Raw genomic sequence first — 27,987 nt, 5'->3', positions numbered from 1 at the left:
GTTATGTGCAGAATGAATCCAGACATGACTAGTAAGACAATCAGCAGTAACAGTATGACCAGAAATACATCAATAGCATGTTTAGCAATTCATAACAAAAAAATGTATATAAAACTCTATATAACTCTTTATTTAATTTTTTATTACATTTTTTACACGGAATATCAAATGAATAATATATGATATATTTAAAAATTAATTAGCCACTTTGTTATTACTTTATAGTGTAGCTAACTATTTCAAAAGGGGGTCTGGACCGCAGTTTAACAACCAAATAATCTATGGTCTTTTGACAAATGTATTAGGACATTTCTAATACTGGAATACAAAAAATGTGTGTTTACTTGGTTATTTGCGCGCAGGTTTAGGCATAAATGTTTTTACATCTTATCAGATGTGGGTAACTGGAGTATTTGCATGAGTTTAAGTAGCAGTAGATAAGCAGATTATATATTTATCAGAACCAGTATTAATATTGATGTACCCCTATACAGTTTTTAACATCCTGACTTCTTCAATTATTTTGATTATAAGGACCCATTATGAAATATAGGAAGACCCAGTTAATGAAATTGTTCAAATTAGCATTGTTCTCAAATATATAATTCTACTATTAAATTAAACTGACACTGTGTAACAAGAGCAAGTGTATCAAAAGAAAAGAAACAAATAATTTTATTATCTGTAGCACAGTGCATATGAGGGTTTGAGTAAAATGTCTTGAGAACACAGTAAATAAGCACATGTTGGTATAGCACCTACTTCATAAGTCTGTATGCACAAGTTGACAAAGTTGTGAATGCATGAACCAACCGCTCTTATGTTATCTCAAGCTGAATCTGGTTGTAACAGGCCTGTAGACAGAGAGAAACAGATTAAAGGGACAAAGATGATAAAAAAGATCTTCACTATGTATTACCTAAATATTTTAAAATACGACAAATACAACTCAAAATCATTTTAAGTCTTTCGTCCTGAGGTGTATACAGTAAGGGTATTTCATGACCATTTCCCACCACTCCCAGGCATTGTAAAAAGCATTGTAGAAGACTGATAGTGTGATTATAATAAATCAAGTTTATTCTCACTTTAAGAGTAGTCAACATGAATCCAAGCTGTCCCAGCTGTAGACTGCAGTCTGTCAGGTCCTCTATCAGACTCACTTCAGAGCCCAGGTTTCTGATCCTGCACAGGCAGAAGTGAAAGCTTCTTAATGTAACAGCTTCTGCTACTGCAAATACACCTGTAACCTTGAAACTAGCTCTATATCACAAATCCAAAGTTTAAACAAATAAAGCTTGTATAAATTGAAAAGTTTTAATCTAATCTTCTGGTAAAACCATTGCATAAGCAAGAAATAAATGTTTGGTATAAAGTACCGTGCACGGAGCACAACGTAAAGGAAGAGTGGAAAGAGATCATCCATGCACCACAGAAACTCTTGACCGAGCAGAGCCTGCACTTCCTGTGTGACCTCCTCAAAGGTCAGCTGAATGACTTGTAACTTATCAGAGGGAGTGAATGCTGTGCTGTTGAATCAGAGACAGACATGAATATATGAAAAGCTCAGATACGAAACCTGTCTGACATGTTTTCTTTGAAATTAGCATTTTTATGACCAGGCTCTTGTGTTCAGGTTAAATATTTCACTTTAATGGCAATGAAAAGATTATTAGTCCATAATTCAAATGCTCACTTTAGCCATTTCATTGTATGTTTAAAGTGACTGTCTTTTGCTGCAAAACCCTCTAAGTATATTTAAAAAGATCCACTTCCAGTCACTCTTCACAGTGCTTTCAGAATAAAGGTAAATTGCTTAATAATTCTGTCAATATCCTAATATATACGGTAAAAGTCCTTTTACCGAGTTTAAACTCTTGCAGGTCAACAATTGAAATCCAACGTACACGCACCATTTTTCATGAAATTCTTCCGAGGATTGTGGCGTTTAACGGATTCTGCTAACAAACCGGTATTTCTGAATAGCCTGACTCCGGGATTAAGCGATTTTGAAGCAAAGGTATTTGAAGAACGTATAATACTTGCCAAGAGCATTCGGTTAATATCATTATGTCAGATTTTGCGACGTCGTACGTCAGCCGCGTCACTGACTTAATGCGGCGCCGCAGTCGGATGACGTGAAAGTACCTTGAGAGCTCTTCAAGAAATCTTACGAAGTAGTTTCATTTCGACTCGCTCTCGCGATACTTTGACGTCATCTGTCTGTCAGTTCTTGCAGCGCAGCTTGAAGTCAAACACATACTGTATAAGTTACACAGAGATCGTTGAATTCGTTATATAATTGGCTACATGTTTTGTCTATCAATATTTTCCATGAAGTAATTGGCTGATGGAGGAACGAGCGAGCGATTGGTTACATTCGACGGCGCTGTTTGGATTATCTATTATACTACCTCACTATTTCAAATACAAACTTTAAAGGCGGGTTCATGTGTACTGGAACGTAAATTACCAGAGTGTAATCTCATATAGCCTTACATGTTACGATGTAAATAGTCCTCAGATTGTATATTATATTCTATTACCAGACGTTCATGCGAAATCTGATGTAAACAATAGACAATATACCTATATTTCTCGGATTATACGCATTTGTGGACAAAAAGGGTCATTGGATGATTCACACATCTGAAACAGACTGGATTCGACTTGTGATCAACACAAAGGTAAAAAGTCCAGTTTTTTTTTTTGCATGTTGCCATCCAGACTTCTGTCACAAAATACTACATATGATGCTAGAACATCTGTATCTCAAAACGGCTTTACAGGGGGTATGGCTTAGCTAAATGAGATGTAAATGAGCCCTTCTGTCTCTCCCGGCAGCGAAAAGTGTTAACTTTTCTTTCTCTATTTTCTCGGTTTCTCTTTCTTGAATGAGTTATATTCAAACTTCTCCAAATCTTATCAGTTTCCATGTGTTACACATCATTAAAGCTTAGAATCTGCACTTTCAGAATCTGTGAATAACTCAAAATGCCCCAGATCCGACTTGTGTCCCTACTTTCCGTGACTGGTCACATACAGTATGCGTGTGGTAACAAAGTGTTTCCACCTATTTTATGCGGAATTCTCTTTACCTGATCTGTTGCAAGGTTTCAACAGCTGCGGCAAAGCAAGCATCTTTAGTTGTCGGCAAAACCTGTAGATTACATATCAACATGGTTAAAATAAACATGTTTTACAACTTTTTAGTTTATTAGGCCCTTTTATTAGACTTTTTTCCAGACATTCTGACTCTTATTTATAAATAAAACTACAATCAAATAAACCAACATAAAAAAACATATGTGTAAAAAGAATGCAAGCTTATAATGTTTGCAGTAATCTATTACAATATCAGCAGATTCAATGTGGACGTAATAATAATTTTTTTTAAATTTGAGAAATTGTCACCTGTTTAGTCTCTCCCAATTCAGAAATAGAAACTGGCCAAAACTGTCTAGAAAACAGAAAGACGTTTTATTTTTCCATTAAGGCTAACATGAGTTGGTCATTGATTGATCATTACACAACATACAGTTGCTCTGTTACTTTAGTGACTTACTGCTGCACTCCGAGGAAGCCTAGGAGAGCGAGATCAGGCTGTTTGTTCAGTCGTAACACACAGCTCCAGTACACCTCCTCCTCTTTCTCTTTCTCCAGTGTGTAAAGGGTGAAGAGAGGAGGATACAGTCTTGGCAGCAGTATGGGCAGCAGCAGATTTGAGCTGCTAACTATCCAACTACAGCATAACACACAAACACTTCAGATTAACTCACTAAAGGACAGAGAGTTCTTACCAGTGATGCAACTTTAATCACATAACCCCACTTTTAGCATCTTTAAACTGATTACCAATTTAATATTGATATCTGTACAATTTGACAATGTATGCATATTATATACCGCACCGTCAAAACCAACAATGCAACCCCAGTGGTGCTGTCTTACCCCTGCTGGGGAGTTTCTGAGTTTGTACTGCTGTTAAGGCTGTCTGTGAACTCATCTGTCGAGCTGGAGGTGTCCAAAATGAAACCTCCATCCTCAGGAAGACCAGGAAACAAAAACCTGAGGCAGACATTAATACTTGAGAATGAACTTAGCCGGTAGTGAAATGAAAGAAGAACAGAAAGTTTTATTACAACAAAACTGCTTCCCTGAATTAACTGTACTGTATGCTTGATTTAAATGCTAGACTGAGGTTTAGAGAACTTGATCTTCAAGCATTTAGAGAAAGGCCTGGATGACTTACCTCACTAACTGGAATATGCGTGTTAAGTAAGAGCGGATCTCCTCGACTGCTTGCTGTAAGAGTCGTCTACTAGAGCCCACACCAACATATGTCATCCTGTACACAGTGACCAGGGTCTCCAGCAGCCAGCCCAGTGGATGCAAAAGGGTGTCACAGGCCTAAAGGCAATTAAAAAAGTATTTAGACACACAAGCCACACTTGCAAATGCATGAATGTCTTTGCTTTACATAACAAAATCAAGCCATGTGATATTTTCTTCTCAAGAATAGAAGAAACACCCTTTAACACATCTCACAAAAAATTATTTATATTTTTGTTTTAATAACTGTAATTTATACTTTGTTCTGTATTTTTATTTTATTTATTTAAAAAAGTGACAATGCACATTATTAACATAGGCAACTACTAAGTTTATTATTTACTAAGTCTAATTTTTAAACAGGAAAAGGTTAATGAAAATGGCTGCCTGTTATTGACGAGCAGAAATCATTTAAAAGTCTTCCGATGTCTTAAAGGAAAACACCACCGTTTTTCGATATTTTACTATGCTCTTACCTCAGCTTAGACAAATTAATACATACCAATATATTTTTTAAATGTGAGCACTTAATCTTTGTACAGCACCTGTGCGCCAAGGTCAAAGTGCTGCAAACTTAGGATCTGTTTGGATCCTAAGGAATGAATGGGGCTAGGCTAAATGCTAACACATTCACAACGCGCTGTACAAAGATTAAAAGTGCACGCATTAAAAAAAATAGGTATATTTCATTCTTCTAAGTTGAGGTAAGAACATAGTAAGATATTGAAAAACGGTGATGTTTTCCTTTAAACAATGCATCTATTGTCTTTATTCATTTACATTAACATGTATGCGCTGTTATTGCAATGCTTTACCACTGAGCCTTATGGAAACAATAGTAGAGACATTCATAAACTAACATCAGTGTGTCAGATACATTAACATGCAGTGCCGTGGGTCCCAAAGAATGGAATGCATTACCAGTGATTTAATTTTCAGGTTCAGTACACTTCCTTTTATTGTGAAACATGTTTTTTTTCTATGCCAAAAAAGGTATTAACCTTTAAGAGATAGCGGCGGATGTTGTTGTAGGAGTCTGCAGTAACAGGACCCACATGCTGAGGAATCACCTCCAGACTCTCCAGCATCTTATTCTGAGATCGGCTCAGTTCCCCTGTACTACACACACACACACACACACACACACACACACACACACACACACACACACACACGGTCACTGAAGACATCTTTATGCATTATTCGCATTCACATGTGAGTGCACCCATACCGATCCCTCTGTTGTCTGCGTCTGGCAGTCAGGGAGATGGCAATGTTTTCCCAGGCTTTCTCGTACTCTCCCTGACATGGGAATTCACAACCCAGTCGACACCAGCACTCCTCAAACACGGCTTTCCACTTTTCCTCCGCAGGCACAGAGTGACAACTATCAACACTGCACACACAGATTGTAAAACATACATTTTGTGTACAACAGAGAACTTTTCAACTAACACATTATTTATCACACACTTACAGTGAGTTGGTTTCTTTCCTCAACGTTTCAAAAGGTTTCAAAAAAATTCCCGCCACTCTCAATCCAGTTCCCCACTGGCCATCAAAGATCCCATCCAAAGAGTCACCGTTTGGCATAGACAGAACACCCTTCATATCCATAAAATGATAGAAGATAAATATAGCGCATATCCTAAGCCAAAATATGTACAGAATTATTACAGGAACCAAAACAATACTTTTCCACAAAGAGTCCAGTCATCTGAAAACTCGCCCTTAAAGACTGTGTCATCATCACAGAGGAGAGTCCCACTGCCCTGTATCAGATAGCAAATTACTCACATAATACAAAATATTGTGCATAGTGGTGCCTAAAGAGGCAGACAAAGTAACTTACAGACATTTAATTAAAGGCAGGGTGCACGATCTCTGTAAGTCAATGTTGATATTTCAAATCACCTAAACAAACAAGCCCCTACCCCAATAGAATCTGGACCTTGTTTTGATAGACTTGCCCCACACATATGCAACCCAGGCAATGATGTCGGTTAGTAGACACGCCCCTTACTGCCAATTGCCTACAAGTGTGTTTTGGTACTCAGTCTTTTCCCTTTTCAAAGCGTTTTTCAAAAATCGTGCACCCCGCCTTTAAGTGAAGAAATATAATGTTTATCACTCTTAAATTTGCTCACAGGAAGTGAGCCCAACATACCATCATCTTGTTATTAGAAAAGCATCCTTCATAATACAATCCAAACTGAGTAATAACAATCCCATCTCCCTGACGTTGGTCATCAAGCCATATTCCCATGTATTTCTCTCCCCTGGAGACATATAAAAGAGAAATTAATAAACATCTTGCATTGAAACAATAATATCATTCCAGGTTTTACACAATTTGTTTTTTAGATACACTGTGAAATACTATCAATGGTTAGTTTAGTTTGTGTACAAAACTCTCTAAAATATTTGATTCTGAATGATCAATCGCAGGATTCTGCAGTCAAATATGTTTATATAATGAACAATATTGAACCAAGTAAGCAATTTTCTACATAATGATAAAATGTAATGTATATCTAGATGGCAAGCGGCCATGTAAAAAGCCATGTAACGTACAGACAGCAGATCATTACTGTAAATTAAATCCCTTTTGGAGTGACACAATTCCTGATCAAGGTTTATTTTTTAGAAAGTACATTATCCTGTACATAGTCTATACCTAAAATTTGCATACCTGCTAAAGTCATCGAAAACTCCATAACCTGTCCTTTTCCCTTGAACCCACTGGCCTACAAACACACTACTGGAGGAAGGAGCGGCCATCTTCCCGCTGCGTAACATGCCGTGACCATGACGCATGTTTTCTTTAAATGAGCCCTCGTACACCTCACCTGAAGCATACCTGTGGAGTCAACTACGGTCAAGATGCAACTCTAGCGCTAGTACTTTGAAGCAATATATAAATAAATGGTCGAAAGATGTGAAGTTACACACAATCATATGATTATTACCAGTATGTGCCAAAGCCATTCATTTTCCCCTCCTTCCATTGACCCTGGTAACGCTCAAACGTGTTGAAGGTCTTGTTTGGCATCATATAATCTCCAAATCTAAAGACAGAGAGGAGGAAATGCCAAGTACTGTAGACATAAGTAAAAATATATTTTCGATCAATTTGTCTATTATACACAGTGTGTGTGTATACTGACCCATCCTCCAGCCCGTTCTTAAATGTGCCACAGTAGACTGTCCCATCCGGCCACTTCAGAATTCCTCTATTGAAGTTGAAGATAAAAAAAGACGCATGTGACCCACAGATAATTCAATTTTTACATGTAAAAGCAATGAATCATGTTCAATCACATTCAAAGGTAACAAAGGTTACTTATATTTTAAACATGCAAATTTGCTATTCAATTATTTAAATATTTACTTAAAATCTTCTTCAAGTAAATAATTTAGGTGAAGGGGTGTGGCTAACAAAAAAGTTTGAAAACCTCTGTCCGGGATAAATGGGTTAAGAGCTTCTGGACAAGGCAACTTTATATTGCATAGAGTGTCTATACCAGTAAACACAGCATTCAATATACACAGACTTACTTTCCATGAGGTTTGCCTGATAACCAGCGCCCATCATAAGAGGCATCTTTTAGTCGTCCCTCTTTGGTGAAACTGTAAGTAGCAGTACGCGACACAGGAGGTTCACCTTTCTGGCTGCCTCTTGATACTCGAGACTTTCCATTCAGTCCCACGGCGAGCGCATCATCTATGGCCTGGTTAATGGCTCTCAGCCACTTTCCCTAAGAAATAGAACCAGACAAATGAACAAACCAGAACCAAAAACCCAACTAAGCTAGAATATTAGGTAGCAGCGTCAGATCACCAATGCGAAAAAAAGATGGTGCGTTACCTTTTCCAAAGGAGATGATGCCAGAACAACAAAGCTTTCTTCAGGAGTGGTCAACTTGAGACCAAGTCTACAAATGATTAAATATACTGTAGGTGAAATGGCACTTAAGCAGAAAACATTTCTCTGAATAGACAAAATCTTGAAATTCTCCTACAATTTATCAGCAAAAACAGGAACATTCGTGATGACTTAATATTTGTGATTAATGTAGACTAAAATATACAAATATCTGCATGCAACAACTCAGGTTCTAGTGTTTTTCTCGAATACAATACAGATTATAATGATTATATTTTAATTTTTAAAGGAGTAACTTACAGGCTCTCATTTTCAGATGAGATGGGCTCCACCCAAAGTGTAGCCAGCGGATAAATATAATGAGACGAGAACTGCAAAACACATGAGTTTATGTAGTTATGTACCGTTAACAAACCAATCACTTACAGTATATTTACTTATATACTGAATGCAACGAAAGCCTTCGTCTAGCCTGTTTTGCTACTTCAGGTTCATTTTCTCAACAATGAATACAACTCGTACTATACATCATATATATTTGATCTGGTCAGCTCAAACATTCAAAAACTCGTGCATATCTCCTAGTTTTTGATGATGTCAATTATCATGTTGTTAATCCATTGTCAAAAGTTGAAATGGCCTGTGGAAAAACAAGGTGATATACAGTATATGGCATGCCATGATACGCTGTGGCTGACAGGACATGCAATGAGACATATGACAACCAAATACTGTATATGATATACAGTAACATTCAAATGCTTAGAAACATTTCCCATACAGGGCTTATCCTAGTCCCAGACTAAAATTCCTGTTTTAGTTGCCTTAATTCTAAAACCCCTTTACTGATATATCTTAACATATATCAGTGTCATTGTTTGGTCTCAAGATGCAGACCAGTAATGTTTTTTGTAAGGTTTTTTTGTAAAAACTACCTACATTTCCTAGTATACTGTAACTAAGCCCTAGTCCTGGATTAATCTAAACCCTGTCTGGGAAACCGTCCAAAAATCTTTATTTATATTTTATTCCACATTTTAAAATAATAGTAAACTCATAAAAACTACAGAATAACACAACAGTACCTGTACTCTTAAAACAAGTGGTGCTAAATAGCACTAAAAGTGGTTCTTGCCTCGTAATCATAGAGGAACCATTTTAGGTGCCATTTAGCACCGATGAAGTAACTCTGTAGAACCATATGTGTTGCTATAGTGATGCTATATGACCCCTGTATGGTTCTTCACAGGTATTCATCAGTGCTATATAGCACAAAAAATTGTTCCTCTATGATTACGATCCCAAGAACCACTTTTAGTGCTATTTAGCACCACTTGTTTTTAAAGTGTAGGAATTATGTCCACTATGCTATATTTTAGCATCTTTTTTTGTATTGGCATTTTATCAAGAAGCATCTTAAGGTATTACTCATAGAGAGTATTGAACGAGTTCCCATCTATTTTAGACTTTAATTGGCTGATTTTTCTTTACTTGGTCCAAGTCATCGATTAAAAATGTTTTAATAAAATTTACTTGGCTGATTTTTCTTTACTTGGTCCAAGTCATCCATTAAATTTATTTTAATAAAATTTAATTAGCTGATTTTTCTTTACTTGGTCCAAGTCATCCATTAAAAAAATGAAATAAAATGTAGTTTTCTAATTAAACAAATTATTATTATATACCTTTTTAGATTATAAGTAACATTTTGGTCAAGTGTTTCTAAACATTTGAATGATATATTGTATATGAAATGGTATAGTAGTGTGTGTGTCTTCGCTAAGCATGAACAATACACTGAAAAATGCTAGATGGATAACATAACATCAAACATACAATAATGCATAGATGTTTCTTCAGCAGAATAAGGTGCTGTGTAGCTCTGATTGCATGGCAGAAGATGTAAGATCACTGCAGAGTTTGGCAGCATGAGGACTGAAGCATAAAGATTAGACGATTTAATCAGAGGAACAAAGCAATAAAAGATGGCAGCAGCTGATGTGATCATGAAGGAAAGAGAAGGCATCGGCTTAGCTTGAAATCTGATCGTTTTCTGTCATCTACATAGACGTTTGGGGCTTTACAGTCACGTTCAAAAATAAGTTAAATTTCTCATGCCCTGACTACACTGTGATTTTAATTAAAACGCACAATACTCACAAACTTCTTTGATGGAATAGTACCCTAAATAAATGACAAACAATAAAAATAATGTGAATACACAAAAAAAAATGACAGAAATTAAACAAAAGAGCAGCAATATTTAATGGTTGGAAACTTTATTAACCTGTGCGTGAACCAGCACATCGCTGAAGAGGATAAACCAGCTTGCAGAGAATCTTCCAGCGTTCTGTAGCATCAGACCTTTGTTGCTACTCTCACAAACCAGACGACGATATGGCTTACGCAGGGACTCCTGAAAAAGAGAAGAGCATGTAAGGGAAATACCGACACACAGATGTACCACATGTACACCTACCACACCCACAGACTTACACCCACAAAAACAGAGGAAAGACATCTGAAACCTCTGTGGTATTATCTGTCACTGTTTGTCTTGCAGCATGCAGAGCATTTAAGTACATTTAGGGAAATAGCAACTAGATAAACTTCACCACAATGTGCAGTGGAAGTAAATACAGTACTGTGCAGATTATAGAGTGAAGAAACACAAAATTAATATTTAGGCTTTATTTACATGAATGCATTTTCGATTTAAAGCATCGCTTTTGCTATGGTTACACCTGTCATCCAGACAGTTGCACTGCAGTATAGATGGATCTAAACCTTATACGAAGGCTTGAGTGGACACATTCACTCCCTTATTGGGTGTTCTGGATCATTACGTATCCTTTCATGACTCGTCAAGCTCCTATCATATAACAGTCCATAACGCTACCGAAATATGACAATGACCAGCCACAACGACCTTCTAAACAATAACATGAAGATGAAGCTGCAGCGCTGTTAATGTTTTGAAAAAATATTAATATTGGTTCAACATATCCAGAGGTACAAATTTCTCATATATAATAAATCTGTGGGGTAGCATTTTAAAAACATTTCAAAGTAAAAGCAATATTTGCACTTTTTAAAAGCAAAAAATCTGCTAACCAGGTTACAGGTGAAGCAGCCTCCAAAAGTCCTGTAATCCATCTTCATTTATATTCAGGAGACAATAATAATCTTTTTCATTTTAATCCTTTTAAATTTTTTCATATTTAAAAATAATTGTGTATGTGCATTGTCATCCCGTTTATAGGTGCATTTAACTAACACGCTCTTTAAATAACAAAAAATATTGCATTATTTAGTTGTCTCAAAAGAGCAACGCACCAACAATGCACCTGAACACACCTCGTTTTCAGACCAGCACGCCCATGGGTGCAGACATGGGAGCAAATGCGTTTGCTATTTAAACAACGTTGCGCTGAACGTGAAAATTATAACTGCACAGGCTGAAACTAGTAAAAAAACACTTGCATCGCGCTTTGCGCTGGGTGTATGATAGGGCCTTATGTGTTTTTAATGACACAAACACCCAAAATGATACTGGTACTGATAAAGAAAAGTGGCTGGTACACAGAAACGTAATTTTCCACTTAACTGCAGCAAAACAGACCTGTTACCTTACCAGCATTTACATGCAAGTATACATCTTGTAATAACAGTACTGTGAAAAAGTCTTAGGCCACCATGCCAGAATTAGATTTGTTGTTTTTGCAATGTTATAGTGATCATATATAATTATTTCTCACTCTCTTTAATAGAATACATCCAGAAAATACAGGAAATGTGTATATAATATTAAAAACTGTATAAAAATGTAAACTGATGTGTCAAGCTTTTAGGGTAAACTCCCCTTCCACTTGAGCAATAGCAGAAAACAGCAGGGTCTCTTAAACCTAAATAAAATTAAATCCTAATTTCTAATTTTAAATAAATTAGTCTTTTTACTTCATTCTGCTCAAAAACGCTCAAGATGTGTTTAGTGCCAAGAGAGGTCACACTAAACACAGACGATGCCTAAAAAAGACATTTAGTCCTGAAAATTTAATTTTGTACTTTTTTGTACATATTTCCTGTATTTTCTGTTTGTATCTTAATAAAAAAGATTAAAAAATAAATATGGATGGACATTAAGGGCCTTTTTTAACGATCTAAGTGTATTGTCTAAAGCGCACAGCACAACGTCTAAAAGAGCGTGTCCGAATCCACTTTTGCTAATTTAATGACGGGAAAAATGGTTTGTGCTGGTCCTTTTTTAATGAGTAATGGGTGTGTTTTAGGCGTAACGTGCATTAAACTAATGAGAGTCTCAGCTCTCATCCCCTTTAAAAGCTAGTTGCGCTGGCGCTATGTCTAATCCCTATTTAGATGACAGACTTTGTAAACTGAAAAACTAAGCGGAGGAAGAAGATCCCCAGTTTTCTTTTAGTCATGGAAGTAAAAAAGCAGGCTTTTAATTGCTTTAAATGTATGGCTATCCAATATAATCATAAAATAATTTACAAGGATGTAAGAAAAGGTTTGTACTCTAAAAATATTTTATTTGTAACAAACAGGAGATAAAGAATTTACAAGCGGCTCTCCGCACTATTCAGCACTTGGACAGCGTCAGTTTTTTTTAAGCATTACTTAAAAATGTTTCTCACCTCATCATATCCACAGGTACAGAGTCGTCATATACAATAAATCCGTGAGGTAGCATTTAAAAAAAAAACATTTAAAAACAGATGCATCTGTTTAAAGCAAAGCATTTATTTACTTACCAGGCTGCAGGTGAAGCAGCTCTTTGTGCCTTAACGTCTCATAATTAGTCATCATTTATGTCCAAGGGACTCGATAATAATCTTTTACATTCAATCCTTTAATCTTTTATATTTAAAAGCGTTTTTGTGCTGCTGTGCATTCATGTATGTGATAAGCAAACCCGCGTCGTCGTCCTGTATAGGCGCATATTACTAATCCGCTCTTTAAATAACAAAAAACATATTGCGCCATTGACTTTAGACTTCAGACCAGGTTTTTGTTTGTCAATGGCGTAGTCTATTTTAGTTGCCTCAAAATAGCAACGCGCCAAAAATGCACCTGAACACACCTCGTTTTCAGACCAGAACGCCCATGGGCGCAAAAGGGGGCGCAAATGCATTTGCTGTTTAAACAACGTGGCGCTAAACGTGAAAATAATAATTGCGCAGGGTGGAAACTAGCAAAAGACACTTGCGCCGGGTGTAAGATAGAGCCCGTAAACTTGTAAAACAACAAGTCTGGTGGTGATGGCCTAAGACTTTTACACAGTACTGTATGTGTGACATTTTCACATACTGTATTTGATTGAAACATGAGGTCATACAGTATTTGGCCACATACCAGATTCTTTCCCCTCAAGTTTTTCCAGAAATTAAACGTGCTCTCTGCCTCTTTTCTCTGTTTGCTGAGAAGACGTGCTAAATCTTCATATTTGGAGCATACATCTTGAATCCATTGGTATTCTTCAGTGTTCTAAATAACAAAATAATGTTATACATCTGCTTGCCACTTTCTTTCCACTAAAGAGCATAAGGAAAAATGGATGATCATTTTACCACATCAAAGCAGTTAGCCAGTTTCAGCAGTAGTCCGTTATAGCCATGCAGATGCTGCAAGGGCATGCAAAACAAGGTCACTAACAGATCGCATGGCGAGAGGTTTTTCTCCTTGGACTCCACCAGTGTCTGTATCAACTCTAGTTTCTTCCCAAAACATTCTCTAAAAAAAAGAACAATCACATATAATGAAAAAGCCATTACAACTATAACTCTTACTATAACACTTAACTTACTGTAACGGTTTCAGCAATAACTGGAATCCTCCCATAACAAGAAAGTTTCCTAATGGATCACTGTACCTGAGAATAAAGAGCATTATTAGTGCTAATAAAATGGAGACTAAAGATCCATTAGTTGCTAGATCTCTAACCATCCTTTGTGCATTTGCCATCAAGTATGAACAGTACTTGCTCTTTATAGGTGTCTATAAAAATGTCTGTGTTCTTGATCAAGGCCAGCGTTTTTATTGCTTTGCCTCGCTGAAGGAAGTTTGTGAGAGATGTGGAGTGTTGTCCTGTCAGGTGGCATAGTTTGCTGAAGCTACCGGCCACCTCCTGAAACAGCAACATAGAGGACGAGCCGAGACACAAGCCCAGACTAGCTACAGGACGAAAGAAGAGATACAATTCATGTTCAGCACTTTCTCACATAGTAATAACATGTCAAAATAAAGTAAATTATCTCACGTTGAGCTGTTCATTTCTTAAAGGTGGGGTGCATGATCTCTGAAAGCCAATGTTGACATTTGAAATCACCTAAACAAACACACCCGTACCCCAATAGAATCTAGACCTTCTTTTGATAGACCCGCCCCACACATACGCAACCCAGGCAGCGATGTCGGTTAGTAGACACACCCCTTACTGCTGATTAGTTAAAAGTGTGTTTTGGTACTCGGCTCGACTCCCTTTTCCAAAGTGTTGTTCAAAAATCATGCACCTCGCCTTTAAGCCCTATTCTGACAGTAATTGTTTCTCAAGGTGATGTAAGTTATTTTCATCATTGACAGGGGGTAGTTAAGAATGTCAGTCTTTTTTTCCGACCACCTATTTCAAGAGTTCACACTTACAAATAAGTCAGATAGAATTCATGATATGCGTATTTGGCGTGCTGTCCGAGGAGAGGGCTCTGAGCTCGGCATTTGGCCCGAGCCCGGAGCACTCCTCAACAAAGGGAGGGCTCCGGGGTCTGTATTAGGCCCAAACCCAGAACACCCCCCCCCCCCTCTCGTATTCAGGTTAGGAAGTAACCAAGTAAGTGTGAGGAGACGGGGTGGTGGAGGGATGCTAAGAACTGTCGAAGGACGTGGGAGAGTTAGCTGCATGTTTATATAGGCTTCCACTCATGCCGATCAGGTGGACACCTGATTGCCGATTGTTGACAGCTGGTCGTAATTACGAGATAGTTTGGCAGATTATTTAAATGTGCTCCTCTCGAACTTTGTTAATAAAACATCATGTAAAATTCTCTAACGAATTACCTTATTTTTTTTGACAAACACCATGGTCGTGTGGTAATTTAATTTGACTTCTGAATCCAGATCTCGGAGTTCCAGGTTTCCTGCAGCACTTAGCAGTTCAGGTGGCCCGCCTAAGCTGGGAAACCCTACCTCCTTAACTAGGTTGTCCAAAAAAAAAAACTAATTCGCTGCACAAAAGGCTGTCAAGTGCATCTCAGAGAATAGCACGGATGCGCTTCAAACCGCGCGCTACACGGCCTAAATGAAACTGGTCCAGTTGATAAAACGCGTGTCCATGAGAACTTATGTTTTGGGTTTATTTAAGCCTGTTATTGTGTTAGTCTATAGTTTTTGCAAATTTAAAGTAAGTTAGCTGGTGATTTTGTTGTTTGAGCAAACTGCTAGCTAGGTTTCACGTGCCTGTTGATTATTTATAATTGTTGAGCGCTCTTGATCACATTATTTATGTGCATTATTTTCATGCTTCAGTAGTTACACTCCTTTAAGATAATGTAATTAATAGTGGGAAACAATCAATCTTTGTTTTTACAATCTTTGCGCTATCTATCATCGTTCGCCAGACGTTCTACAACATCTGCTTCAGTTTGTGTTTATAAACCCTTTAGTTTCACTTCAGCACGCAGCTACAGCGAGTGGGAGCTGATGTAAATAAAGAGAAGAAAATCATGAAAACGTTTAAAAAGGCTATTATCAGCAGCAACAAGTGCTAAATACAATTATATATATATATTTTTTTTTTTTGTGTGTGTGTATTCAGTTACACAACAGTAGGCTATTCCATACACTTATAATCAAGTTTCCAGCTTATATAAATGATTGTGTAATTAACCACACATGCAGCGCATGCAAATATATTTTTACAGACATCCGCATGAGAAACAATCACCGTCCCAATAGGGCTTTATAATGAAATAACTTTGGGAAAAATAAAAAAGTCTGTTACATACCCCGTCCCAGTACAGGACCCAATATTTGGCTCTTCACTTTGCTGAGAGTGCAGTAGAACTTCCTCTCTGCTGAAGCAAGTTCATGGATTGTAGCTATGAAACCCATTGCGTTCTGATCGGCCAAAGCCATACAATTCATACCTCCACCGAACACACTGCTTATATAGCCAACCTTAATAAAGTTCACAGACAAATTAGAGTAAGCTTTAGATATTCACTTGGATATTCTTGTATAGCAATATAACTTTAACTAATCGATACGAACATTCATGCAGAAAGGCAGAAGGGTGGGAGTCTGGGTGTATATCCCAGAGAGAGAATGATAGCTCTCAGTGTTCTCCATCAGCTGCTCTCCGCTGTAGTAGAGTATGGGTTGACAACAATCTCCATCAGCCAAAAGCAAAGTGTGCGTCTGCCCTGCCGCCACATCCCACACACGGATGCCCTCAGAAACCTACCATCATATAGATGGGTACACTTACTGATTTGGAACGGGAATCAATTTGTTCTCCAAACAAGGTTAACAGTAAAATGGATTGTACAGCCTAATAAAGTTTACCTTAGTTAGATTAGGAACAGTGCAGGGAGCGTTCATATGACCAAGCTGTCCAAATTTGTCACTTCCCCAGGAATAAACCTGTGACAGGGTGGGAGAACGTATATATCATTTCTTATCAAAATATACTTTCATCAAAGTGTGCTTTGAATAAAAATGCTCTCTCTTGTTCGGCACTTAAGCTATAAACTCTTTACTAAAGATTTTTGCCGTCACAGCTGCAGTTCAATAGCAGCACTCAGTACCTGACATTGTGCTGTCAGAGCCAGAGAGTGATTTGCTCCAGCAGTGATCTTCACAACTTCCTTTTTACTTAAACTCTTGATGCACAGAGGCTGTAACCTGTAGGGTGAAAACACCACAGATGTTTAAATTCGTGCACTGCGCTCAAGGGCGGCAACGGTTAAACATAAATGAAAGACCTTGAAGCGGTTTCCCAGACAGGGTTTAGATTAATCCAGTACTAGGCTTTAGTTATATTAGGACATTTAAGTCGTTTTAACTAACTTTATATAAAAACAATACTGGTGAGCATCTTGAGACAAAACAATGGCAGTGATATGGTAGGAGATGTCAGTACAAAGTGTTTTAAAATTAAGACAGCTCAAACAAGCATTTTAGTCTTGGACTTAACATAAGCCCTGTCCAGGAAACCACTCCCTTGTGTCCATAAGGGCTCTATTGTACCTGGGTAAATAGTCTCCGTGACCTAGCTGCCCTTCCTGGCCTCTTCCCCAACTCCACACTTCAGTGTAGAGGGAGGGAAGAAGATTTTGATATTCTGGAGTTGTAACGGTGTCCACCACAGCCCTTGTACAGCTGATCCGATGACTGTCAGAGGGTGACGCTAAAATTAATTAAGTAAATGACAGAGCATTAAATACGTTATTCTTTTTAAACATAACCAAATAAGTAGACCTTATTTTTTCTAGAAACCCTTTACTCTGTCTAAACCACAGATCAAAACAATTTAGCCATTTGCAGTAATTTACAGTAAAGGTGAACACTTTTTTGTTTATGTTGTGCTGGTCAAAATAATGGTGGTCTTAATACTGAAACCTGGCATGGATGCCAAAGAAAATAAAGCAAGGATCGTAAATATACGATTGTAAATAGAGTATGATGTATAAGAAATAGCCAAGTTTAATTTATTCCACAAGTGAAAACTTTTAATAAGTAAGGAATAACTGATAATGGCAGTTGAATTTTTCGAAAAATAACGCACACCCGAGAAGGTAATCTGGCCAAAACGCGAAGCGGAGTGTGCATTATTTTCGAATACTTCAACGGCCCGTCATCAGTTATTTCACTTTTATACCACAGGGCTGTTAAATGCTTTATTTTGATTGGTTGAGAAATGTTCCACGGGTATGCATTATATTTAAATAAACGCATACAGTACCTGGCCTGTCAAATATCTCAAAATAACCATCAGAGCGATGTCTGTCAGGGTATATGCAGGGATCATAGAGATGAATTTACTACCTTTTACTACCTTTTTAACCACCTCCAAAATATTGTTTACTACCAACACGGCATCAAGCAGCAGCCCTTTTTTGGGGGGTGTGGGAGGGGCATGCAAAGCACCTTTCTACTTACTAGAAGGTATAAGTTTGACACTGTCACACCCATCAAACATATTAGGTTAATGATTGTGATCATTAAAGGTACAATTTGTAAGATATTTGCAATAAAATATCCAAAAACCACTAGTCCGGTGTTATATATTTTGTCCATCTGATTACTAACAATATCTATAATGTTTTCAACTACTTGTAAATTATGAGAAAATTGCTGCCCTAAAAAGTGACACGGGGCAGTGCAGTCGCCTGTAAATGACGTTAATATCTACGTTACCCTTTGTTACCGCCTTTACTGACGTAAAAAACACATGACAACAGTGTCGTGGACAAATGCAGAAGTAATAGCGTCTGTCGGGCCACTTGCTTTTTTATGGTAAGTTTGTTTCCACTGAACACTTAATTCTATGCTGTGTTAACAAACCATCGTATTGGACTAATACTGTAACATCTATCACAAACAATTGCGTTTTGAACATTACATGAAACCTTACATAATGAAAAAAAAAAACGATGTCATCAAACACAACATTTATAAAACTTGATTACTTTACCTCATGTGTAACATGATTTCTTGTTCCCATCTGATTAATGGCCATCAGCTTTTGAGTTAAAGACAACAAATCCCATCAGTCTACGCTGCTTAAGAGCGTCATTAATCTACGTCATTGTTATTGATTTGATCTGGCGCCCTCTAGCGACGCGGATTATACATATTGCATCTTTAAGTATTGTTGTTGTCAATTATTTTTTTTGTAGTGTCGAGCTGAGTTTCAGTTGTCCTTATCTTAAGCCTAGCCCTTGAGTTTGTGTTTCAACGGCTTAAAACCACTTGATTTAAAAACTGCAGTGCTTAAATACGTGTAGAAATGTTAAGCATTTGTGACCATGTGCACAGCAACGTGAAGTGGGCGCGTAACCTCGAATGAGAAAATACTACGAGTTAAGTGTGTGTGCTCAATCTGCACCCTGCACAGACTGCTTAAACTTCGGCAGCAAATAAGATGACTATATTTGCTATCTACTCCGACTCACTCATAAATATACAAATTAATTTATATTAATGTACGTGTAAACTTGTAAAACTTGGCGTAGTGATATGGAACTGTAATGCGGCTGTCAGACCTGGACCTACTTCATAGCTGTGTGTTTACTGAAATAAAATGCATACCCGTAAAATGTTTTTCAACCAATGAGGATGAAGCATTTAACAGCCCTGTTGCATAACAGAGGGGTTACCAAGCTGGTCATCTGATCTTAAATATATGAGTTTAGTTCCAAAAACCTGATAAAAGCCCTAAAATCAGTAATGTATCAGGTCAGTATTAAAGAGGAAATTCTTAATTTTACACAAAATCCAATATTGCTATGTCATCTTTTCTTCCTTTTTCCCAAAACGCAATACACGCCAGTCCTCCTTCTCTGCAGAATGCAATAAATCCGCTCAACAAATCACAGCGCACCATTCCATCCATTGTAAACAATAATGGCGGCGTTTTGAATACACACGCAATCTTAGTTTTCCTCATCTACTTTGTACTTCATGATCAACAAACAAACAAAAAACAAAATTGTAATTTTGATGGAATTGATAAACCTGTGGTGGTTTTCTCTGGCTGGGAAGAAAGGCGAGCAACTTACATTTTTACCAAAATTAGTAAAAATGGATTTATTGTGTTTTGGAACCAAATTCTTCATATTTTAGCTGCTAGATAGCAACCTACTCCCTAGCTGGAGAAAACAACCTAATCATTATTTCAATTAATTTCTTATGATGTATTACAAATAAATTATTGAGTGCACCTTTAACATTCAAGTTATAAGGTTACCTGTAGTGAGAGTGCTGGGTAAAGATCCTCTGCGATCATGTGCACCGGTGTCCTCTAACAAGATGTCATTCAGACTGGCACTCTTCTTGCTTTGGAGAGTGTCAGTCAGACCGGTGTCTATTCCAGCAGTATCTCTGCCCTCCTCGCAGGACTCAAATAAACATCCATTGGTAATCACCAGGTCACTGATGCAAACACCTTCATCAACACTAGAGTGCTGTGAAGAATCATCAGAAACAAAATCTCCCACCGGTAAGAAATGAGAATGCTTTTGGTCTGTAATAGAATTTGATGCACTGAGTTGTCTTGCAGCAGGTGTAACACCATCAGTACTCAGTGTTGGTAAAGAAGGTAACATTGTACTCTCTTCATTTATTAAGTCAGATATGTAAGGGCACGTGAGTGACGTCTGACGGCTTGGAGGATGGGAACCTCCAACTGAAGCAGTGTCGGCCTTCTCAGCGAGAGTCTGGTCTAAAATTCTTTTGAGGTAGTCTTTAAGAGCTTGTTCATCTGGGTACGGAGCATTTTTGCTTTTTGCTCGGCGCAGAGGTTTATGCCCGGCCTCGGGTGCAGAGACAGGACTTGGTTGATTCTCTTGGTTTTCCTGAGATCCATCATCTGAAGATCCCTGGCCTCCATAAACGTTCTCGGATGTCAACGGGGATTCTTGGAAATCAGACGTGGAGTGTTTTGGTTGAGGCGTCTGGGCTGGAGAACTTTGTTTAGAATCGGCCAGTTCCACCCCAAGGGGACAGTAATGATCATCCGAAATAATAACGTGGTCATCCTTGTCAGTCATAGAATAAAGGCTCTGTTTGCAATGCCCACATCTATCCTGGGATTGCTGACAGGCCTCTGGGGGTGGGAGAAGCTGAACCAAAGCAAGGCTGTGAAAGCCCCCACAAGCTATCTGAACTACGTATCTTCCCACTAGATGTTCCACCTTCTGGGGTTTCAATACAGGGAAAACATTAGTGACCAGTCCCAGCTGACAGCCACTACCCCAGGCCCAGACCTCATGTTTCCCAGACAGGGCCAGTGTGTGCTGCGCTCCGCAAGACACATTTAGGATTCGGACCAGTTGCGGAGGATGGGACTCTTCATCCACCACATTAACAGGAGTGGGACTGGGTATCTGGTCTGTTCCAGAGATGCCACACTGGCCGTGCGAGTTTGCCCCCCACATGTAAACAAGGCCATCTTCAGTTACAGCAGAAGAGTGGTAGCTACCCGCCGACACAGATATCACATGCTGACCACTTAGGGAGCTCTCTAAAACTGGGCTGACAGCCTGAAAACTGTCTTGTTTCCATGGCTGTTCACCGAAACTGTAAACGTGTCCATCTAAGAGAGAACAAATGTACCTTTTAAACAACCTTTTTACAACAGCTTGATGTACTATTTAAAACACACTGAAACATCTCCACAATTCTAATACAAATCAGGTCAGTGGTATAAATAGTACAATGGTGGTAACCAGCGTGCATTGCAGCTTGAAGTTTTTTCTGATCATCGCCACTGTTGAGTTTCTTATGCTGATTGAAGGTTAGGGTATCTTTGTGTATCTGAACTGCATAGCATTTTATTTAATCCTTAATGGAAAACATCGCTGTTTTTCAATATTTTACTTTGTTCTTACCTCAACTTAGATGAATTAATACCTATCTTTTTTCAATGCATGCACTTTAAATCTTTGTACAGCGCTTCTTGAATGTGTTAGCATTTAGCCAAGCCCCATTCATTCCTATGGCTCTAAACAAAAGTTTTATTTTGTGACACCATAATTACTTGTGTAACTACTCATGTAACAGGGAAAACAAGTGTTTGGTGGCTTCTAAATTCATCCATGTTTGGATCCTAAGGAATGAATTGGGATAGGCTAAATGCTAACACATTCACAACGCTCTGTACAAAGATTAAAAGTGCACGCATTGAAAAAAGATAGGTCTGTATTAATTCATCTAAGTTAAAGGAACAGTATGTAGGATTGTGGCCAAAACTGGTATTGCAATCACAAAACGTGTGGCTAAAACTGGTACTGCAATCACACAGCTGGTGGCCAATATACCAAACGACAACATAAACATCAGTTGAGGGCTGCAACTCCACTTTTTAAATGACAATATCCTGGCCGGACCACTGTTGTGAGTGATATAAGTATTTGAAATGAAAATGATTTCTTAATGTCTAGTGACATATCAGGGCTATTTAATGATTAATTGATATAAATTTCTTACATATTGTTCCTTTAAGGTAATAGTAAAACATAAAGGAAAACACCACCGTTTTTTAAAAACTTTCAAGTATAATAAACGGTATGTTCATATAACTTAAAGTGCACCTTTTCATTGCTTAAAACAATTCTTTTGTGTATTTGTTATAATACAATGTGTTTGCGTGGTTTATGGTTAAAAACACATTATTTTCCACATACCGTACATTTTTCCTGAAACGCACTGATTTGGTACAAAACTCATTGATTTGAAAAGCCCTGTGTCCCTGATTGGCCAGCTAATCTGTACGTTGTGATTGGCCTGAATACCTCTTACATCAGACGGAAATGTGACGCTCATTACCATGTTTGAAAGATTCGCTCACAATGCAATGCAATCAGGAGTTAACTTACAGGCTGAATCTGAAGCGGGAGGAATTATGATAATGTCGGTCTTGCCTACTTCACCAATCCCAGGAAGTAAACTGCTGCATATCCGTGTGTTTGTTGTAGTCCAAAAAAAAAAGATTTACGATGGAGACAATAACTCGTGTCATTGTTTACTTTGGGGTATGTACCTTTTGCGTATCGTTAATATATACTAATACACACCTACAGTACACATCAAAGGAAATGTAAAAACGTGAATTGAATAATAGGTGACCTTTAAAGGAACAGTATGTAGGATTGTGGCCAAAACTGGTTTTGCAATCACAAAAATTGTGGCTAGAACTGGTACTGCAATCACACAACTGATGGCCAATACACAAAATGACAACATAAACATCAGTTGAGGGCTGCAACTCCACTTTTTAAATGACAATATCCCGGCCAGACCACTGTTGACAGTGCTACAAGTATTTGAAATGAAAATGATTTCTCGATATGCTAGTGACATATCAGGGCCATTTTTGATTCATTGATATACATTTCTTACATACTGTTCCTTTAACTCATTTAATACAACAAGGATAATACTCGACTTAAACAATGCTTTACCAGCTACAGGAACATTCATTAAGATAAGGGATGTTGCAAAGGAAAAGGTTAAATTGAAAAAAGGTCTTGTGTTTGGTGAGCATACAGTAGTATAAATATGTAAGCCAAAGGATATCTAAAAACTAGTGGGCTCCAAAACACTGACAAATTTCACATTTAGAAGATATAAAGTATTTTTTTTTTAAATGCTGATTTATGCTGCGTCAAATTTAGTCATCCACCACTAAATTTAGTCATTTAATCGGGAAGTAGAGGGCTGTTATCCAAACCGGCCGTTTGCTGTAGGCTTTGAAAGGAGAATTCCGTTAAAGAAAATATATCGCCCGGCAGTAAACTTTGAGCTTTATCATTTAGCAGGTTTTATTTATGCTCTAACAGCAACATTACACACTAACTGAACTTTAAAAAATGGGATCAGGAAGAACGTGACCTTTAAGTTTGCGAATTAATCCGCAAAATTCCTGCAAGGTGAATCGTAGGTCGTGATTAGTACGGATGACGAATCAACTGCAATCCATCACACCCCTAAATATCACTCCTTAACATTTTCGCTTTTACCAACGCAGGCGGAAATGCTAATGCAGAATTGTATAACCTGAGAAAGGGGTTCTAGCAGACTAGTCACATAGTTTGCACGTAGAATTGATGCGTTGGTACATTTTTGGAGAGGTACGCATCATGCTATGCAATTCTACGCACGGTAGGGTGACCATACGTGCAATGGTCTGTCTTCCGGGTTTGATACGTCATCAAGGTTTATTATTTCAGGTTCTATTTTATAAAAGCAACAGTTCAATTTCAAGGTAAGAATGAAACTACAATTAATATATATGTTTTAACTGAAATGTGAGAACCTCAATGACGTATGTGGTCAACAAATACGATTTCCGGAAAACGCACACCCGAAATCCTGGCCAGGACACGTCCTGGAAAAATGGCACGTATGGTCACCCTAATGTACAGCCTACAACGTAGCTACCGTAGGTCTGACGCCGAAGTATAAATCATGCATTTCAGTGTCTTACCTCTGCCAAAGGATAAACTAAACACTAGTTTATGTCCCACCCTAACTTCCTGTTTCAGTGGAAAATACATTAACACATCAAACAAAGCTGCAGCTTTTAAGGCATGTCAGACTTTAAAGCTCTGCTCTGTTTACCTTAAAAAATCTTAAGCTCATAACCCTATGCCAACAGATCAGAGTAAACACTGATTTAAAAACAACGCCCACCTTCTGTCAGTAGAAGTCCATGCAATGTCCCAAGCGCAGCATGAAGCACTGGTCTGGACAGACCCAATCTCTCAGGAGTAACACTGCAGGAATAACCCTGCCATCTATAGACCACACCTTTCTCTTTAGAGCTCTGCTCTTCTTCAGAGCTGCAAGGGAAACATAAATATGCTGTCATTTTGTAAAGTATTCAGTGGATAAAAAACATAATTCACTTTGAGTGCTGGACAGTTAAAAGATTAGTTCAAGTCAAAATTAAAATTTCTTGTTAATTTACACACCCTTAAAGGAATATTCCATTTTCTTAAAAGAAAAATCCAGATAATTTACTCACCACCATGTCATCCAAAATGTTGATGTCTTTCTTTGATCAGTCGAGAAGAAATTATGTTTTTTGAGGAAAACATTGCAGGATTTTTCTCATTTTAATGGACTTTAATGGACACCACCACTTAAAGGAACAGTATGTAAGAAATTTATATCAATGAATCATAAAATGGCCCTGATATGTCACTAGACATTAAGAAATCATTTTCATTTCAAATACTTATATCACTGACAACAGTGATCTGGCCAGGATATTGAAATTTAAAAAGTGGAGTTGCAGCCCTCAACTGATGTTTATGTTGTCATTTTGTGTATTGGCCACCAGCTGTGTGATTGCAGTACCAGTTTTAGCCACAAGTTTTGTGATTGCAATACCAGTTTTGGCCACAATCCTACATACTGTTCCTTTAACACTTAACTCAACACTTAACATTTTTTTTCAACGGAGTTTCAAAGGACTCTAAACGATCCCAAACGAGGCATAAGGGTCTTATCTAGCAAAACGATTTTCATTTTTGACAATAAAAATAACAAATATCCACTTTTAAAGCACAACTTCTCGTTTAAATCCGGTCGTCATGCGCAAGCGTGACCCGACGCAATACGTCATCACGTCAAGAGGTCACAGAGGACGACCGCGAAACTCCGCCCCAGTGTTTACAAATGTGGTGAAAGAGGACCGTTCCTACGTTGTTGTATGTCAACTGATACTAATTAATGTCTTTGTGTCAGTTTATTGTTTAAAATAGTCAGCAAACGTGAGTTTAATATTTGTAACACGTGACCTCCCTACGTCATTACGCATTTACGTTAGGTCGCGCTGGACCGGACCTAAACGAAAAGTTGTGCTTTAAAAGTGTATATTTGTTATTTTTCTTGTCAAAAATGACAATCGTTTTGCTAGATAAGACCCTTTTGCCTCGTTTGGGATCGTTTTTAGTCCTTTGAAACTCCGTTGAAAAAAAATGTTAAGTGTTGAATTAAGTGTTAATTGTTGGTGTCTATTAAAGTCCATTAAAATGAGAAAAATCCTGCAATGTTTTCCTCAAAAAACATAATTTCATCTCGACTGAACAAAGAAAGACATCAACATTTTGGATGACATTGTGGTGAGTAAATTATCTGGATTTTTCTTTTAAGAAAATGGAATATTCCTTTAAGCTATCAAAGTTAGAACTAAGGTCACATTTTCCTTTAGTAGAACGGTTAAAAGGATTTTTAGCTGAAATCATCATACTTGATGACTGATACAATTTCCTAAATGCTCTTTTATTTGTAAATTACATTTATAAAAACTTCTGCTATGTATTAACGATTATAATTTTGCTTTGTAATAGTGTCAAAGAGATGAGGAGGCACGTGAGGAGATGACTTATTTTGTTAATAAACAAGGACTATAAAAATCTTCGTATACGGATCTCCTGAAGAAATAATGTCATTAACATCTTGAATAGCCTGAGGTTTGTACGTTAACAGCAACTTTTCATTTGCATCAGCATCAATGAGTAAACAATGAAAACTTTCGAAATGAATGAAACGATGAACATGTATACATGTAACTTAAAGTGAACGAGAACACACCTGCTCTGTTGCTCCATCAGCATGATTTAATCCATGTTACACTGACGGCGTGACAGTCGCTCTGGCATCTGCAAGAAATTAAATTATCAAACCGATTTAACCTCCCGCACTGTCACGCAACCAGTCACGAGCCAATCTTTACTCAAATGCCCACGCTCGGCACGAGCTTGTTTAATAGAAATCAACTCTGTCACTACTGAACACCGCCCAACGGAGAAAACTGAAAGTAATTTAGGTCGACTGAGTTAGTTTATTCAGGTAGGATAATTACTAAACGTTGTTATCCGGTAATGTATGTAATTCTGCTTTGACTTACAGAAGTTGCTGTGCGTTCTCGATTTCCGTAAATGTTTTGAAAGTTGACAGCAGTCGAATCGCCTGACTCTGCGCAACTCTCTGAAGTTTGTTGTAGGGGCTATGGAAAGCGCAGAAGTCCAAAAATAGACTACTGTACTGAATTACGGAACGCGTAGGAGTCTAGCTTAGTTTTGGTGTTACAGTAAGGTAAATGTATGAACAGACAACCAAATTTACTGTAAATCACAGTAATTTTTTTAATAAAATAAAATAATATTATAATATTAAATGATTTCATACGTTGTATCTGGCAAGGTTTCATAAAATAAAACTGTCACAAAAATGTATTATATTGATAAAAATATTATTATTTCGTCAAGCAATGTAGTCCTACCTAGAAGAATGATTGCCAAGCCACACGTGAAAGTTCACCCAAAAATGAAAATTCTGTCATCATTTAATTATCCTCATGTTGTTACAAACCTGTATAAATTTCTTTGTTCTGATGAACACGAAGGAAGATATTTTGAGAAATGTTTGTAACTAAACCGTTTGTGGACCCCATTCACTCCCATTGTAGGAAAAAGAATAGTATGGAAGTAAATGGGGTCCACAAATGGTTTGGTTACAAACATTTCTCAAAATATCTTCCTTCGTGTTCATCAGAACAATATATCATCGTAACATAACATAACATAAAACTTAACAAAACATAATAAAATTCAATTTTTTCTCTCATTTCTGTCCTTTAAAAATGTTATAGTAAATGTGGAGTAGCCTACAATAAACTTATCTACAGTGATGGTGGCAGCAGGTGCTTTTTACATATTAATTAATTTTCATTTCTGAAAACCTCTAATGTTCATTAAAACAGGGACACTTGTTAATATGGAGGGATATTTTTTGTTTGTTTTTAAACAGCCCTCCAAATGTCAATCAAATGACAGTTAATCTTCCTACAAGCTTTTTCTCTCTGTGCTGTGAAAAACACAATATGCTATATTAACCAGCAGAGGGCACAACAACACTAAATTTGTTGAAATCTTTAGCTCAAAGTTGACCATGGACAACATGGTTTTGTGGCTAATAAAGTTTTACCCGTTGGACTTACAGAACGTTATATGACCTCATTAGGG

At 37.5% G+C, this 27,987-nt stretch overlaps 1 protein-coding gene across 1 annotated transcript; it reads right to left on the bottom strand.

The window, feature by feature from the left end:
• Window positions 1-115: 115 nt before the first annotated feature.
• On the bottom strand, window positions 116-26,968 carry als2a (alsin Rho guanine nucleotide exchange factor ALS2 a). Its single transcript, XM_065292836.2, has 34 exons — window positions 26,871-26,968; window positions 26,555-26,622; window positions 24,647-24,795; window positions 20,202-21,548; window positions 17,480-17,639; window positions 17,038-17,134; window positions 16,796-16,873; window positions 16,502-16,690; window positions 16,237-16,408; window positions 14,221-14,410; window positions 14,043-14,108; window positions 13,807-13,969; window positions 13,592-13,723; window positions 10,506-10,634; window positions 10,379-10,402; window positions 8,519-8,589; window positions 8,201-8,267; window positions 7,891-8,090; window positions 7,500-7,565; window positions 7,302-7,400; window positions 7,025-7,192; window positions 6,500-6,611; window positions 6,027-6,104; window positions 5,810-5,937; window positions 5,564-5,728; window positions 5,334-5,451; window positions 4,253-4,410; window positions 3,952-4,068; window positions 3,566-3,742; window positions 3,415-3,460; window positions 3,099-3,160; window positions 1,380-1,529; window positions 1,089-1,185; window positions 116-854 (listed from the first exon to the last, which is right to left on the bottom strand). The coding sequence occupies exons 2-34, from the start codon at window positions 26,575-26,577 to the stop codon at window positions 819-821; spliced, it is 5,034 nt and encodes a 1,677-aa protein (XP_065148908.2). The 5' UTR covers window positions 26,578-26,622; window positions 26,871-26,968; the 3' UTR covers window positions 116-818.
• Window positions 26,969-27,987: the final 1,019 nt, after the last annotated feature.

This window comes from Paramisgurnus dabryanus, chromosome 15 (genome assembly GCF_030506205.2).
Source record: "Paramisgurnus dabryanus chromosome 15, PD_genome_1.1, whole genome shotgun sequence".
NCBI classification, from domain to species: domain Eukaryota; kingdom Metazoa; phylum Chordata; class Actinopteri; order Cypriniformes; family Cobitidae; genus Paramisgurnus; species Paramisgurnus dabryanus.
Note: the sequence above shows the minus strand (reverse complement) of the source record. Positions and strands in the feature narration are given on the sequence as shown.